Below are 15,993 nucleotides of genomic sequence, written 5' to 3' on the forward strand. Positions count from 1 at the left end.
AAAAAAGTGCTAACTGCGCAAGTCTTAAAAGCCATGCCTCCATCTAAAGAAAGAAAACAGATGCCCAACGGCACGTGAATTAAATGCTGCATCGATTTTAATGCGTGGATATAAAACAGACTAAGATTACAACATGTTTTTAACTTTTAAAAAACAAATAGTTTAATTTTTCAAAGTGAAAACTGAAGGGAAGTCATTGAAATTCCATTGTGTTCCGGCAATTTCTTCAAGATTGAAATTCGTCTTGAGACGGAAGGTCCTGCACCCACGCTTGTGAAAGATTGAATGCCCCGAAACTTGCAGATTGTAAATCATGATAATTTTAGAATTTCTTCAAAGTATATTCATCACCACAAGAGTCCATTTGTTTTCTTTCTATTTTTTTAAACTATAAAACAAGCAATTTTTTTTTTTTCGGAAAAGGGGGAAAAAACTTTTTTTCCTCTCAGTTTTCTTAAGAAATTGTTTTAACAATTTAATCTATATTTAAAACCAGGGGAACGAAATTTGTATGATATATATGCATTCAAATATGGATAATGTTTTTAATAAAGAACTCTAACAACAGAGTTGAATCTTTTTTCATGTTTACAGCCTCTAGGCTCTGTAAAATACCTTTTCTCACTTCAGTTTTGGCTCATAATTCTGATTAAAGTAATTAGTTGTTTCTGACAGTTCACTTTTGCACCAGCGACCTAAAACACTCCTCCAGGGGCAAAGAGCAAGGAAGAACTCAGGATCCCACAGGGTTTGCGTATGAGCACTAAATTACAACTTGTTTGTAATTGTTTTTAAGAAACTGCAATATAACTTGATTTCTTCATATAGGGATGCATCTGTGGGTAAAAAGTGGAATTCCCTGCTCAATAAAAGTAATAAAATCCCCAATTCATTGCCTCAGTCTGTTGGAGTGGCTTGTTTTTGTGTCATCACTGGATGTGGTTATTTGCAAAAACATCTGCATAGAACTGGAGTAAAGGATTTGCTCAGTTGTCCTCTGCGTCCCCAAGGTGAGAAGGACGGTGATCATTTCAGGAACTGCCCCATTATTTAAAAGTTTTTAAACGACAACTCCAAGGACGCTAAATTTTATTCACATTATTGTTCTACTTCATCTTATTGGGCTGCTTGTCAATTAATGGCAGAAATGCCAGACGGGCGTAGGATAAAAAAAAACAACTTCTTAGCTTCAGATTGATAGTGAATAGGATGAACATTTTAAAAGGAGACTGGAAGCATCAAAACGGTCCACTGGATCCCAATATTTAGTCAAAAAGAACTCCCTACCATTTTACTAACAATTTTCAAACCAGGAATAGATAACATTTGCAGCAAATTACAAACCACTCTTGATTACTCCAGCCTTATAACTTGAATATTCCTTTTATTTCGAAGTTTTCATTGGGTTTTTAAAAACTTTTCCTTAACTTTTGAGAAGTTCCCATAACTTGAACTACCAATAACTCGAAGGTTTTAACCTAGTGACTTCGAGTTATTGACAGATGACTGTATTAAGTTTCATATCCCTCAACATGTAACCTGACCAGGCTTTGTTCAGAAACTCACTCATTAAAACCACTTTAAATTCCCAGATCATAAATAATTTATAAAAATCCATAGGAAATAAAGGAGGAAAAAAACCTAAATATTATAAAACAAACATCTTGAAATTGTTTTCAAAGCAGCGCAGATTCAATTAAAAAAAGATAAAACTAAAATCTAGAAAGTTTTTAAGACAGTGGATTCAATTTAAAAAAAAAAAAAAAGCTTCAAATGAAAAGTAGTAGTTTCAAATTACTGTACTTTTCATCACAAGACTTCATAGAACATTTTTATTCAACCAACTTGAGTATGAACATTTATAAAAAAAATTCTGCGGATTTCTTAAAGTTCAGACATAAATCATTACAGTACCCTTCAATGTAATAACTATTATTTACAAAATATTACAGTAATTGTAGAGGGAAAAGTGTAAGATGTTCATGCGGTCCACACAATAAAACCACTTTTTAAAGTTTTTTTTTTCTTGTCCAGCACCTGGAAAGTGTGCACTGACAATTCTCTCCAGTGGCGGCCAACAAAACATTCTTTGGGATACAATCAAAACAATTTGGACATTGATATTCCAAGGGAGCTGCTCTTCAACTTTTTTCCTCCAATTGGGGAGGATGGCAGGCTAGGAGGGGGTTGATCGAACTCCTGTAATGCAAAGCAAAATACTTTTAAAACTTTGAAAAATTGTATAGAAAATCAATATTACAGGGTGGCGAATGAAAGTGGGAAAAAAAATTCCCTGATAAGTTCACCAAAATTTCCAGATTTACGTTACCAAGGATAATGGTTTCCACACATTGTCCTACTTGAAAAGTATTGTATGTTTAGAGAAAATGCAGTATTAAAAAGTTTTAAGCTGTTAGTTAAAAACAAATTTAAAAAAGATGCTGTCTTTTGAATTAAAGTAGTAATTTTAGAAAAACAAATCAAGTAAACTTCATTGAAAAAAAAAACAACTATGAAATATTATGTTAAATTATCTAGATACAAATATTTTAAGAAATTTAAAACAAATACAGTAAACTGCCAATTATCGGCGATCTGATTATCTGTGGGTCTTTTCACATTTGTTTTAACAGTTTGTACTAATATTATAGCAGTGGTGTACTTGGGGCAGTAATTTGGTGTCCTCCCCCCACACACATACTACAAACACAAAAAAAAAGCTCCATGTAAACATGAAATTCTGTAGAAAATTGAGTCCCTTAATTACTTCAAACATATCTCAAACATGGGGAAAGATAATGGCATTTAGTTTTTCGGGTTAAGAAAATATGAACCTAATTCTGAGTATACAGGGTTCATACTCTATTCGGATGAAAAAATTCCATGACTTTTTCATGACTTCAATGAAAATTTTCATGACCTCATTACACAAAGAGAATAGCAGTATTTAATCTCAAACTTGCTAATTTTTGCAAAGGAGCATTAGCAAAACGTGTACATGGAATGCCACAGTCTCATTGAAGCACTTACTCATAATGGAAAAAAATATAAGTGTACACTTAAAAAACTAAACTATTCTCATTTGTTTTCATCGTACATTTAAGTAAAGTAAAAATGCAGTGAAACAAATATGATGATGCTTAAATGTCTGATTTTTAAACAGGTAGTGTCCCAACAGTGCATTTAACAGGGGTCTGGCCAGAGGATATTTGGGTCCGTTAACCGGACCCTTCACAAAAATCCGATCAACCAAAACGGACCTTTCACAAAATCCCTGTCAAACAAAACGGACCTTTCACAAAATCCCGATCAACCAAAACGGACCCTTCACAAAATTCTGATAAACAAGATCGGATCTTTCACAAATTGTTTTTTGAAGGAGCAAATCTGAAAGCAAAGTAACGCATATTAAACCGATAATTTTTGGAACCTTTCTTAAAGTCAAATTAGAGGGATCAGCTTATACAAAATCTGCTAATTTTGCAAAGAAAAAAAATCGGCACTCTTGTGATGCTCCTGCAAGCAATAAATTGCTACTGCCAAATAAATATAATGCTTGTTGTTTGCTTCTTTGAAAGAAATTAACAGCTGGAAATAAGTTTGGTTTCAAATAATTTTGTTTGTTTTATCACAGCTAATTAGCAGCGGTGTTGTTGTAAACTTTTCTGAAAAGGCGTTTGGTAAGCACTTTTCTCCCCCACTGATGATTTAATAAACAATAATAATATATATCAGCGAAATGAACTTAGAACTGCAAAGGGATAGTAAGGGTGGGGAAAAAAATGTGATCGCTTCAGATAGGGTTACCAACTTTAAAATTATCGCCATTTAGCGTCAGGCGTTAAACCTTTATAATGACTTGATTAGAAAATATTCTCATCATTTTACCAGCTTGTCAATATTTGCGTTTCTATGGTGCGGTGCGATGTTCAACTGTTATTTTGGGAGAAAATTATATGGGTTTGATTTTTCGATGCTAACAAGGATGATTAACTTTAAACAAACTGTTTTACTTGCCTTTTTTTTTCTTTAGATGTCTACATTTTTAAAAATACAATCTTTTAACATCCGATATAAGAATCATATTTTGTTCATTTTTCAAGTAACTTCGTTTTATTAGGATGCAAATAAACGAAAAGTCTATTTTTGTTAGAACACGCACTTCAAGTTTTTAAAGCAAAATTCCATTTTCTTTTATGATTCAAAAATTAAAATGCTGAATCAATGGTTTAATTTTATTTTTGCTTTAGCTGTGTCCACAGATATTAATGATATGTTTATCATAGGACTCTAAAATGCAATCTATATATATAATTCTCTTACGTGCCGGCAAATGAAGGGGTGAATTTCTAAACCTCTGTTGGCAACACTTCGCCGATAAATCATGTAAACAAACTTCTACGTTGTTTTGAAATCTTGAATCACAGAATACTCAACGAACTTTTTTTTTTTTTTGAGATGAGTTTGAGTCGGGCTGTGGCCCATTTCAACCTTAATCAGCAAAGAAAAGCTCAAAGAAGGCAGGAAACCGTTCTTGAATCCAATTTAAGACGAGCCATTTCCAGAGTTGTATTCTCTGATTCGCTGCCGATAATTTTTAGCGGCTGGGGAATTTTCAGTCAGCAGTTCCTTCAACAGATCAGGTGCGTCACACAATGCCGGTAACCGCACCTTTCCGTCATGGCAACATTTAGTATATTTATTTGCAGTATTACGCTCTTTCTGCCAATAAAGAGCACCACAAAATTCGCATTCTTCACACATTGCTCCACAATCATGTTCATCGGCAATGTTGTTTTGAACGCGTAGGCGCTTTGAGCGTCGTCTATTCTCTGCTTCAGTACGACAGTTCAGTTCAAAATGAATAACCGAGAAAGAATTTACTTTATTCCTTTTATTCTCAGCTGAAAGGTTTCGCCAAATTTGTTTTGGGTTATAGTAGTTTTAGTATTGTGCAAGCAAAGTAGCCTTGGCGAGTTTTCGCGTTTTTAGTTAAACCATTTTTTGTTCGTGACGTGGCAAGGATTCAGAATAACAACAAGAAGGACAAACGTTTGAGAAAATATGTTTGGTGCTCTCTGAGCCTGTTTTTAGTCATGGCCAGCTCTATGTGGCATTATCAAGAACAAGATCTTTTGAAGCAGTGTCAGTTGTGGCTCCCAAACGGGACATTTTTAATTGTGTATATGAGGAAGTTTTCTCAGATTAGAATATATAAGAGTGTAAATATGTAAATATATATAAGAGTGTAAATATGTAAATATATATAAGAGTGTAAATAATGTAAATACATCCCTCGGGGGAGCCTGTAACCCCTAGAGGGCGCGTCCCCAGGTGGCGGATAGGGGAATGCCTTCATTGGTTTTCCAATGGGTGGTAGAAGGGAAATAAAATACCTTCCGCGGACCAACAGGTAGAAGTGCAATCTCTCCAAAGCAATGACAGACACTTTTGTATCTATAATGGTAAAGTTGTGCACATTGCCAAGGCAGTCATCTTACATACAGCAAAGTTAAACTGTCGAAAATCTGGCTAAAGCAGACAAATTAACATTATGAACGTAATTTTCATATTGGTTAAATGGATGGTGACCTAAATGCAATTACCAACTTTAATTTTTACGGAAAATTTTAGCTAGGCTAATGTATTGGCATACAGCGAGCGAGCGAAGTGAGCATGGATCGCGAAGCGATCCACAGGGAACTGCGTAAGCAGTTCCGGGGGTTGGCGAGCGATAGCGAGCAGGGGGCGATAGCCCCCTAGTTTAAAAATAATTTTATCAAAAATATTTCTTTTACAAGCCGTTTTTATACCTTTGATGCCTTCACTTTGAGAATTGTGATCTCTTTGCATCCGCTATGGGATTCCGATTTTTTGAATTTTTGATGTTTAGTACGCTTTGTTAAGAAGTAAACAAATAAAATCTATTTTTATTTTTGTTAAAATCACGGAATTTATAAGTTTTAAGTGAAATTCTGTGCAATTTTAAGAGTGTCCTGGGTCAAAAAAACTAAATGCTGAAGCCCCCCGTCTGAATTTTATTTATTATTATTATTTTTTTTTGTTACAATTATTTTAAATGCTGTACAGAAATATTTCTAGTGTAATTTAACATAATGTAGAATGGTAGATAAATATTGCAACTTGAGTTAGCGATGCCGCCCCCCCCCCCCGCTAAATACTAGAAAAACACCCCAGAATGATATTCTCAACATAGCAGAGGAAAACTCTCTACTTTAGTTTAAATGATGTAGTTTGTGCCTGCTCTAAATTCTAAAATTTCGATTTAACAAATTTTTTTTTTTTTTTTTTTTTTGCGAAATTATTTTATTTTTCACAAAAATAATTCACTTTTCACAAAATTATTTTATTTTTCACAAAAAAACGGACCCTGTGAAAAATCCTGGACAGACCCCTGTTTAATCATCCACATAACTTGACAGTATTTTGGTTCTTTAAAGTAAAGCCACATAGTTTAGTTTTTTATGCTTCTAAGCCAGATCTTTTTTGAAAAAACCATTCAGCTATGAATCAATCTTTTGATTCAAAAGTATACTTGTTTTGTTTACTTATTTGCACATTTTAGTTACTCATTTGCACTACTGTTTTAGAGAATTAGAATTCCTCTTTTTCTGTATTCTATCGCCAGACTAAATATCTTTATTTTCTCAAACCTTCAACAAATTAAGATAAACTCTGATAAATTTAATAATAAAATTCCTATGTATGAGTGATGGAATCGAACTCTGATGCAATTGAATTGCTATTTTTTGAGTGGGCGGGGCAAAACTAAGAATGTAAATTTCGCTACTACAATATTATGAAACATAAGAAGTGTTGAAAATAACAGCAAATTCAAAATAAGTGATGTCAAAGCAGTAAAATCACATTGCAAAAAAAGGCACGCGGCTGCTTCAGAAATGGATGCAATGAGATTTCAAAATTCAGATTTGATTTCGGGATCGTTCAATTTTCCACTTTTAATAGGTTTTATCTGCTATACTGTTAAATCACTCAAGATTTCTAATGCTCCCTCAGTTACTGTTACTTTCACTTTGTTCAGGACATTTTTCCATGACATGAAATTAATTTCCATGACTTTCAATGAAAATTTCAATTTTCCATGACTTTTCCAGGTCTGAAATTGGCTAATTTTTTTCCCATGACTTTCCAAGATTTCCATAACCCGTACGAACCCTGGTATAATATTCACTCCATGGTAGGTGGTCTGGGGATTTCTCTCATGAAAAATTTTCAAATTTGTAGTTTTAAAAACACATTTTAGATGAGCTTTGATCGAGTTAGGTGGATTAATGTTTTTGTGGTACATGTGGACATTCTTGGCAAGCAGGTAAAAAAAAAACGAGTTATTAAATTGGCGGTTATTGCTACAAATATAGGCAAAGTACGAAAATTACGATGTCAAACTAATGGCATCAAACAGATAGAACGTATGGTGCCAAAATGATATACCTGAGGGTCAGCTCATTTTTATGAGTTTTATTTCTCATTGCATCTGCTAATGTAAAGTTTGCCGATTCATTTGAACCTTGATTCTTTTTCTTTTTTTTTTTAAATTTTAAGTTTATTTAAAAGTAGCTTCCAGAAATCACTAAACTAATAATATTTTGCATCGATGCTCATAAACTACTTATAGTTCGCGCTACACAACAAGCCAACAAAAAATGTGGCTACTATAGTAGCGTCACTACTTGTAGCGCGCTACTTCCAATCACTGCTAAAAATAAAAGTAAATTGGATAAGAATCTCCATGGTATACGCCACAGAAGAGCATATCAAAACATGGCGTCCTCACTCCTTTATCTCTCTCCATATATATACGGATGCGATAATTTATTATATACGCGACTGCTCTTGATTTTCACATGCAAAATACTAGGGTTGCCAGATACATAAATCTACTTTCGATGAAAAGTTTTCAAATCATCGTGTTATAGTCGTACATAGGAAAATTGCTTAACTATTTATCAATTAATTTTTTTAAAAAAATCATCACCATTGGGACATTTTAAAACATTATTCAAACAAGTTAGCAATTCCTCCATTTTTCAGGCTCGTGAAACATTTGGTACCATTACGAATCTGGCAACATTGTAAAGAACAACAGCAAACGGCTGTAAAATCGGAGCAACCTAACGCAGGTTTAAGTCGAGCTTAATGAGAGCAAACATGCTTCATGGTGCAATTTGAGAGCTCTACTTGCGTTTGAATGAATTCTAATATTGCTGCTTGATTGGGCGAACATGAGAAATACTAAGAAAGAAGGAATGGGGGGGGGGGGGGGGGGGATTCTTCAGATATGCTGCAGATGTTAAATTTCAACTTGAAGACATGTATTAGCCACTGCTTATCTACCCAAAATTAAGGTAATTCTTGAGATTCATCCATACAGTCACAAACTAGAATTTTAAAAATTGAAAACAGCACTTTCAGAAAAAATTGTTGGTGCATATGCTTTAAAAATGACATTACAATTAACCAAAATTGATGTAAAAAAAAAACAAAATCTTACCAAAAGAAAAAGTAGAATCAAAGCATAAAAGATACACAAAATAATAATAAGAGGAAATCATAGTTAAAAGAAGAAAAAACAAATTAACATAACTGTAATTAATACTATTTCTTTAAAATACAGTATAACTTCGATTTAATGGTACCCAATTTAACGATACGTTTCACTGGTCCGGATTTGACTCCATTAAGTGTCTATGCTCCTCAATTTAACGATATCCTTGATTTAATGATACCTTTTTTCAGTCCCTTAACAATCACTAAAACTGGGTTATACTGTATTTCAAAGGGAAAAACAAAAATGTTAAGGAAAAGAAATGGTTTGAAAAAAGATTTTATTTTTTGCTACAATAATATAATCTGAGATGAAAAAATTTTTAACATTTTTTTAAATGCTCAAAAAAAATAACCCTAGAAGAATCTCAAAAATTGGAGGAGATTTAAATTTAAATCAAATATTATTTAAATGACAGTTGTTCATCTCTTAGTGCATTGATATTTCTATACTGAAGAAAAATCACAATACTCGTAAATATGAGCAAAAAGAAGAAAAAAATCACCAAGAATTCAAAATTTAAAAACAAAAATGTTAAATCTTTAATTTCCAGACATGTTTAAAACATCCCGTATACTGAACTATTGATAGTACTTTATGGTTGTCAGTGCAATGGATTTGTATAGGGTAGAAACAGACACACATTTATGTTCAGAATTTAAATCAGACGCATTTCCTACCTAATTATATACCTATACGGATAAAGGAGAGGAAAAAACAAATAGCTTTGAAAAGCCGATTAAATAGAAAACTGAGAGTATCATTTTTTAATGAAACACTGAATTACTTTTTGTGCGACAGATAAATCAATCATTTTGAATAAAATAAAAAAATCAATGGCAATTTGAAAACATTGCTAAAGTGCAGTAGAGGAACATATAGTAAGGTAAAGTGACTATCCACAAACGTAGGAATAAGACAGTTCAACAAAGGCAGGACAGCAAACGTTTCACATGAAAGCCACCCACAAAACTGACCTCGATCTTGTTTGATAACCTGACCTAGTATGAAATGTCTTGAAACGCTGTTCACTCAATGCAAGCAGGGCTTCTGGCATAACGTATGGCAATTGCTGGCAAAGAAAATTCATTTTCAAAACAAAATCATAACTTAAAATCTTTCTTTTGAAAATAAAAAATATGCTCTGAAAAATTAAGTATTCAGCTCATAAATAAAGCTTTTTTTTTTGTTTTTGTCCAAAATGTTTAATATTTGATAAAAAACATATAGAAGTTATTCAAAAAAAAAAGATAACTTTCTTTGACATTTACAGTAATGTCCATCAGTTTTTTTTTTTTTTTTGATACAGCAACCGATATTTTCTCGGTGCTGCTTGCTTAGGGTTAGTTAAATATAATATAAATAAATAATGAAAAAAGAAAAAGCTGAGGAAATCGAAGCTGCTACAGGGACTGTCTTCTATGGAGCTGGAAATGCTGCCTTTTAGCTTCTATAACTTTAAAAAAGCGTCTTTCTCAAAACCACATTTTCAAAGTCGGTGTTCCCTCCCATTTTAAAATCAATTGACCGATCCATTTCAAATTTTGTACACACATTCTGCATATAAAAAACCTCTCCCCCCCCACAATGAGTTTGAGTTTATTTAATGTGATTTTTACTAACAAAATAGTGGAATTTTTTGTGAAAAATAGCACTTTTTACTTCAATTGCCACCCAAAAATTTTAAAGTCAAACAATGTCAGCTGAGATACAGTGAACACCACAAATCATCTTTCTCCAAAGGTGCTCTGGGAAGAGCTCTGTCATGGGCTTTGTGGATATTTTTGATGAAAAATTCATAGAATATTCTTAAAACCATACATAATAATGCACAAAAATGTTTTAAAAAATTTAATCAAACCATTTTCTTAAAAAAAAAAAAAAAAAGTTAACTGAACTTTTTGATGCTGAAAACCCAACCCCCCTCCCCCTTAAGCTACTTTATTCAAAGATCAAGTAAAAAAGTTTTCATTTTGATGAATTTATTAAAATGCGGCCCCAATCTACTGTTTGAGGGTATACTGTTTTCCCAAACTTATAGCCAAAATAAAATTCATAAGTCAACTAGATTCTGCTCATCGCAAAAATGACCCAAATCCCCTCCCCCATCCCTTTTTGGTGAACTGGATACAAGATTGAGTGTAATTATCTGAATCCCTGCACATAATGAGAAACATCATTGACAGAAAGAAAAGAGAAAAGTGCAAATGCAGCACAATAGCATCTTATCTAGGAAGTTATTCCTAGAATTAATGAATTTGAGCTTGTGCACTCAAAAAAGCAAGGACTTGGCTATCAGAGTTATATAATATGGGAAGGAACAAATTTTAAACTATTTTGTAGGGGGAATATCATCACAATAGTAGAAAAAATGTTTGAAACTGTACAGCATTTGAGACTGTAAACTTTTGTACATACACATGAAAAGAGATCAGAAAAATGTTACACGTCTTGACAATTTACTATTTAATTTTAAAAAAATATTTTAAAAAAAAAGAAAAAAAAACCTATACACTATTTTGCTGTAAATGACTCAATTAAAAATGATGATTAACTCAATCAAGGTGTGACAGAGTAGAAAATACACATCAAAAAAGCATATTAAAAGGAAAGAATAGAAGAAACTTAACCATATACATGTGTGTTCAGGTTGATTCCCTACTTTTAAAGAAAAGGTAGGAGGCCAAATCACCCAAAGAAGAAACTGATAACAGATGCTTAAACTGATCCCTGAACACTGGAGAAAAATCGGAAAATGTTTGGAGCAATGAGGTGCAAATTCTGAGGGCAATAGGTAGCTTTATGATATTGAAAAAGGAGTGTCTGGATCACACAATTACAGTATCCGCCACTAATAGAATCATTGGATTATGAAATCAGCCGCTTTTTAAAATCCAATGTGGAAGAGCAGAAACAATGTGAACTGTCCATTAATGAGATCACATTTGCCGTTTTATAAAATGAAACTTTTGAACAACATGTGTAAAAAATTCATACAGAAGCATCAAATAGTGAAAAAAAATCGGGCTTAGACAATGAGGAAATCTCTGCCAAATTTGCCCTTTACAATAACGTCAGAAAACTGCTTGATGTTATTTGATACACTTTAGAGCAAAGAGGAAAATATAATGTTGAAAGTTACAAAATATATTGTAAACTTTCAAGCGCTATTGAATCTTTAACTCTCCAATTCTATTAAAACATTGGGGAATTGTTGTTTGCTTAAGACCCTTGTGTAAAAAAGTACCTCATGTGTAAAATGACAACTGTATTCTGAAATACTCAAAAATAAACTGAAGTAATTCTTTTCATTCTTCGAGCATTTAAACTTCAAAACTTTTTACTTATTTAAGTGGGTGTAGGTATGTTGGTTTATAAAATTAGCTGCATAATAACATCAAATGTCCTCAGAACGAAAGTGATTTTAATAAGCAGCAGGCACTGTACTACCTATTTTTAGCACTCAATGCATACATTTTTTAAAGCACATAAATTAAAATTTTAATTTTGTAACTGCCGCTTCATACTGTTTTTAGGATAAAATTCTTTAAATTATCAAAGTATTAATATTTTTAGTGAATACTTCTTATGATAACTTATCTCATTTCACTAAAAATTATGTTCTCAAATCGTAAGCAGAGTTACACACTAAAAAAAAAAAATTAATAATAAATACAAAAAATAAATTCTTGCTTTATTGAATCACAAGTGTTTGAAAGAAACATGATTCATATAAGCAGCGCTACTGCATACAAAAAATTAGTGAATAGATAATTTGACACTTCCCAGATTTTCTAAACAGTCTACATTTTTCTGTAAGTTAAAGCTTTCAAATAATAGATAATATATAATTACATTTAAATTGTGTCAATATCTATTTCTTTTGGTGTTTCTTTAGAAAAACTGTATAGGTGCAACAAGAATGTGAAAATATACATTAGGATGTTATATGAATTAAAGAAACTAAAAAATAATTTATTGAAATAAAAATTAAAATGAGAAGTTTTAATGAAGTGTTATGCTAAAATACTTTCTAACATAAAAAAAATAAAAATAATTAACCATGAAAAAGCACTGAAATATTAAAGACAACATACAATTTTAAATATTACATGTAATTAATATTAGTGTGTTTGCCAAAAAAGTACGTTTTTACTTATTCATGTTGGAAATTATGACAACGAATTCAAACTACAAGAGACATTTTAAAAATTGGTAAGAATTATTCCAATTACCCATACAGAAGGATTTTAAAAATAGCAATTCCCACTTAAAATAAAAACCATGATTTACTTACTGTTAAATTTGTAACTGAAGATAATCTCAGAGATGGCATATTATGAGAAGGTGTTCCAAAGTGTCTCAAGGGGCTGATCATGGTAGATACAGCTCTGCTGAGGCCCCTTTTCGTTGGTGTACGACGCATCGATAGAGCTCGACCTAGTTTATCTCGAGTTTTGCTGAAACAGAAACAAAATGACTTCAAAGTCTTACATTAAACAAGATTTAAAAAGCAGAACTGCAACTTACTAGGCTGATACTTTTCAACCAGGTTAATTTCTATTGATGCCAGTATTTTTAAATTTAATGAAGGTAACTGAACTTTAACTAAAAAAAAACATTGTCTCAAATGATTAAACACTATTCTGATAAACTCTCACTGAGCAGTGAATAAATTTTATAAAAAAATCCACTACTTTCCATCATCTCTTCCTTTCTTTACAAAAAATCAATACTTGTTAAGGATGCAAAAAGATTGCATTTCAACACAGTTGTTGTTAGTGAAATTCAGGGAAACTACAACAAAAGATCATTTTTTTAGCAGTACACATCAAAAAAACTATTAAAGTTTTTTTGAAATTTAAAACTATTCGCCAAAACTTTTAATTAGATTTACAGTCGCTTTAAAACTCTTCAGCGGATGAAACGGTTTGTTCTGCAATTTAAAATGTTTTACCAAATAACCAAAAAAGACACCAAACAGTATCTTTGAAGTGTAAAATAATTCCTCAACCCTATTATTATTTACCGATAAAAACTGAATCTGGGCCTCAAATTGGAGAAAAAACTGGATTCTTTTTAGTATTTCATGGTTTGTGCAATTATTTTGGAAATTTTACCAAACACAACATTGAGACTCGTTTTTCATAGCAGACGAAAGCAAGCTTTAACACATTCGTTAAATGTCGCCGCAGGAGGATTAAACTACGCTGAAGTCGCCTTTCTGGGCAAGATGGTTACCACTCTTAGCAGATGAAAGTTGAAACTCAAAGCGTAAAGTTTATGCTAGAGATACAACTTTAAAAGAAGTTTCTAAGCATCGTTTAAGATTCAATCTCGGCTTTGATTTGAAGGAAACATTTTATCTTACCGTCTTTCATCGTTTGAGTAATTATTTTGAAAGGTTTTACCGAAAACGGTAAGGATAATTGCATTTATTGCTGTCAAATTACATACGGTTACATTACGCCGTAGTCTCCCTTTTGTGTTGAGATTCCAATTTGTTTCCGATGTTTTCTCATGCAAATGTGGGGGACGAATCGGCAATGACGTTTTCTTGCTGATTCGTCAGTGTGACGTCACACACGTTTTGCTGCAGCATTATCATTTCTTTTTTTTATAAAAGCTTGTGTCTTAAGTTAAAATGGTGAGTTGACCATTTAAGTAACATGTTTGTGCATGAAGTTCATAATGAACATGATTTTAACACTTGAATTTACAAATAAAAACTAAATGCTTTTAAATTTCTGCCCTGTTTCATTTTTCCACTGCATAAATCTCAACATTTTGCAACATTTCTAAGCGTGATAATTCATTGCTTGAATTGAATATAATAATTTTTTTTTACCTCCGTAAGAATTCTCTGTGGTTAGAGAGTCGCTTTGATTTTTTAAGTTATTCTTTCTGATTTTAAAGCTAGAATTTGTTTGTCGGGTCTTCTGCACATGTGTACTGCGCAAGATGGCCGTCTCAAGAATTGATGGACATTTTCAACCATGTGTTTGAAAATTCATTTAAAATTTTCTAGTCCCGAATTCAGAATTTAAGATTTGACATGAAGACCCCCAGGGTTACGTTTGATTTTTGTACATCACTCCAGAAATTTATTTCATCCGCATACCAAAAATGACCTCACAGCAGAAACGCAAATCAAGGTTAGCCTTGAAAAGTTGCTCAATTAGAATCTCAATTAGAATCAATTATACCTTCCGTTCTAATTAATTGAGAGAAATGGAACAAATATCATCTTGTTCAGAAAGGAAAACCCTTTTCAACCATATATGTAATGTTAGGGTTGTTGGAATTGTTTAACCCATAATTAAGCAAAAAAGTGGAAAAAAAACAGTAAAATTTGAGCTTAATTAGTTAATTATGAAAAAACTAATTCGAAATTTAGAATTTCGTCTTTGAGGTGCAGATCCCCCGGGTATGTTCGAATTTTGTGCTAAGTTTCAGGACTGTAGGTGCTACGGGGTCTTCTGGCCATCCGGAACAAACAAAGAAACACTGTCACTCTTACATATATAGATTAATTTTTTTTTTTTTTGTATTCCTTTATTTTAAATTATTCTCTTACTTATTCACTTATCCATTTTTTCTCGTAAATTAATTAATTTATTTCCCCCCCTTTTTTTTCATTTTTTCATTCATTCTTTTATTTACTCATTCTTTTGATCAAATTATTTCTTTAATAATCAAATACAAAAATAATTCAAAAAAATTTTCATTTTTTACTTTGCCAAATGGAAAAAAAAGGGGGGAAAATTTTCACCTTTTTTCGGAGGCATAAAGTTACTGCCAAAAATAAAAGATAACTTTTCAATGCAAAATTTATTATAAAATAGAATATACTGCTCTTTTTTTCAGAACTATAAATTTTAGAACAAAATTCCAATTTGTTCACATTGAAAAAAGTAAGTGATCATAACCATTTAATTTTGCCTCACATTCCCTTACCTGATAAAATGGCTACTTTGAAAAAAAAAAAAAAAAAAGGGCTAAAAAGTTAGTTAGGCAACAGCTAAAAATTTGAAGGTCCAAGTCTAGTGTTTACTATCTCATACACTAGACTGCAAAATTATAAGTAAACAAGATTAGTAGAAAAAGTTAGAATCAATTTTGGTGGGAGCGGTAAAAAAATTAAAATTTTAGGACATTTAGGACAAAACTCAAAATATTAGGAATTATAGGGGAGTTCTTTAAAAAATGTTAATTTTAGGAAAATTAGATAACTCCTACTCCTTACTTTCACAACATAATCATACTTTTCTAACAAAAAAGTCGAATTGTCAGAGTATACAAATAAAATCAGAGAAACTCAGCATTTTTTGTGTAGTCTCTTGCAAACAAAATTTGTGACATGTTTTTAAATGCAAGTCTTAAAAAAACTAATACCAAAATTTAAG

General features: G+C 32.0%; 1 protein-coding gene across 1 annotated transcript in view; it reads right to left on the bottom strand.

The window, feature by feature from the left end:
- Window positions 1-1,827: 1,827 nt before the first annotated feature.
- Window positions 1,828-15,993, bottom strand: part of LOC129218383 (protein ECT2-like) — a 59,428-nt gene continuing 45,262 nt past the window's right edge. The window contains exons 9-10 of the mRNA XM_054852632.1: window positions 12,885-13,047; window positions 1,828-2,199 (exon numbers count right to left, since the gene is read on the bottom strand). Coding sequence (XP_054708607.1) covers window positions 2,101-2,199; window positions 12,885-13,047 — 262 coding nt within the window. The 3' untranslated portion in view covers window positions 1,828-2,100. The remainder of the gene's footprint in view (window positions 2,200-12,884; window positions 13,048-15,993) is intronic.

This window comes from Uloborus diversus, chromosome 1 (genome assembly GCF_026930045.1).
Source record: "Uloborus diversus isolate 005 chromosome 1, Udiv.v.3.1, whole genome shotgun sequence".
NCBI classification, from domain to species: Eukaryota; Metazoa; Arthropoda; class Arachnida; order Araneae; family Uloboridae; genus Uloborus; species Uloborus diversus.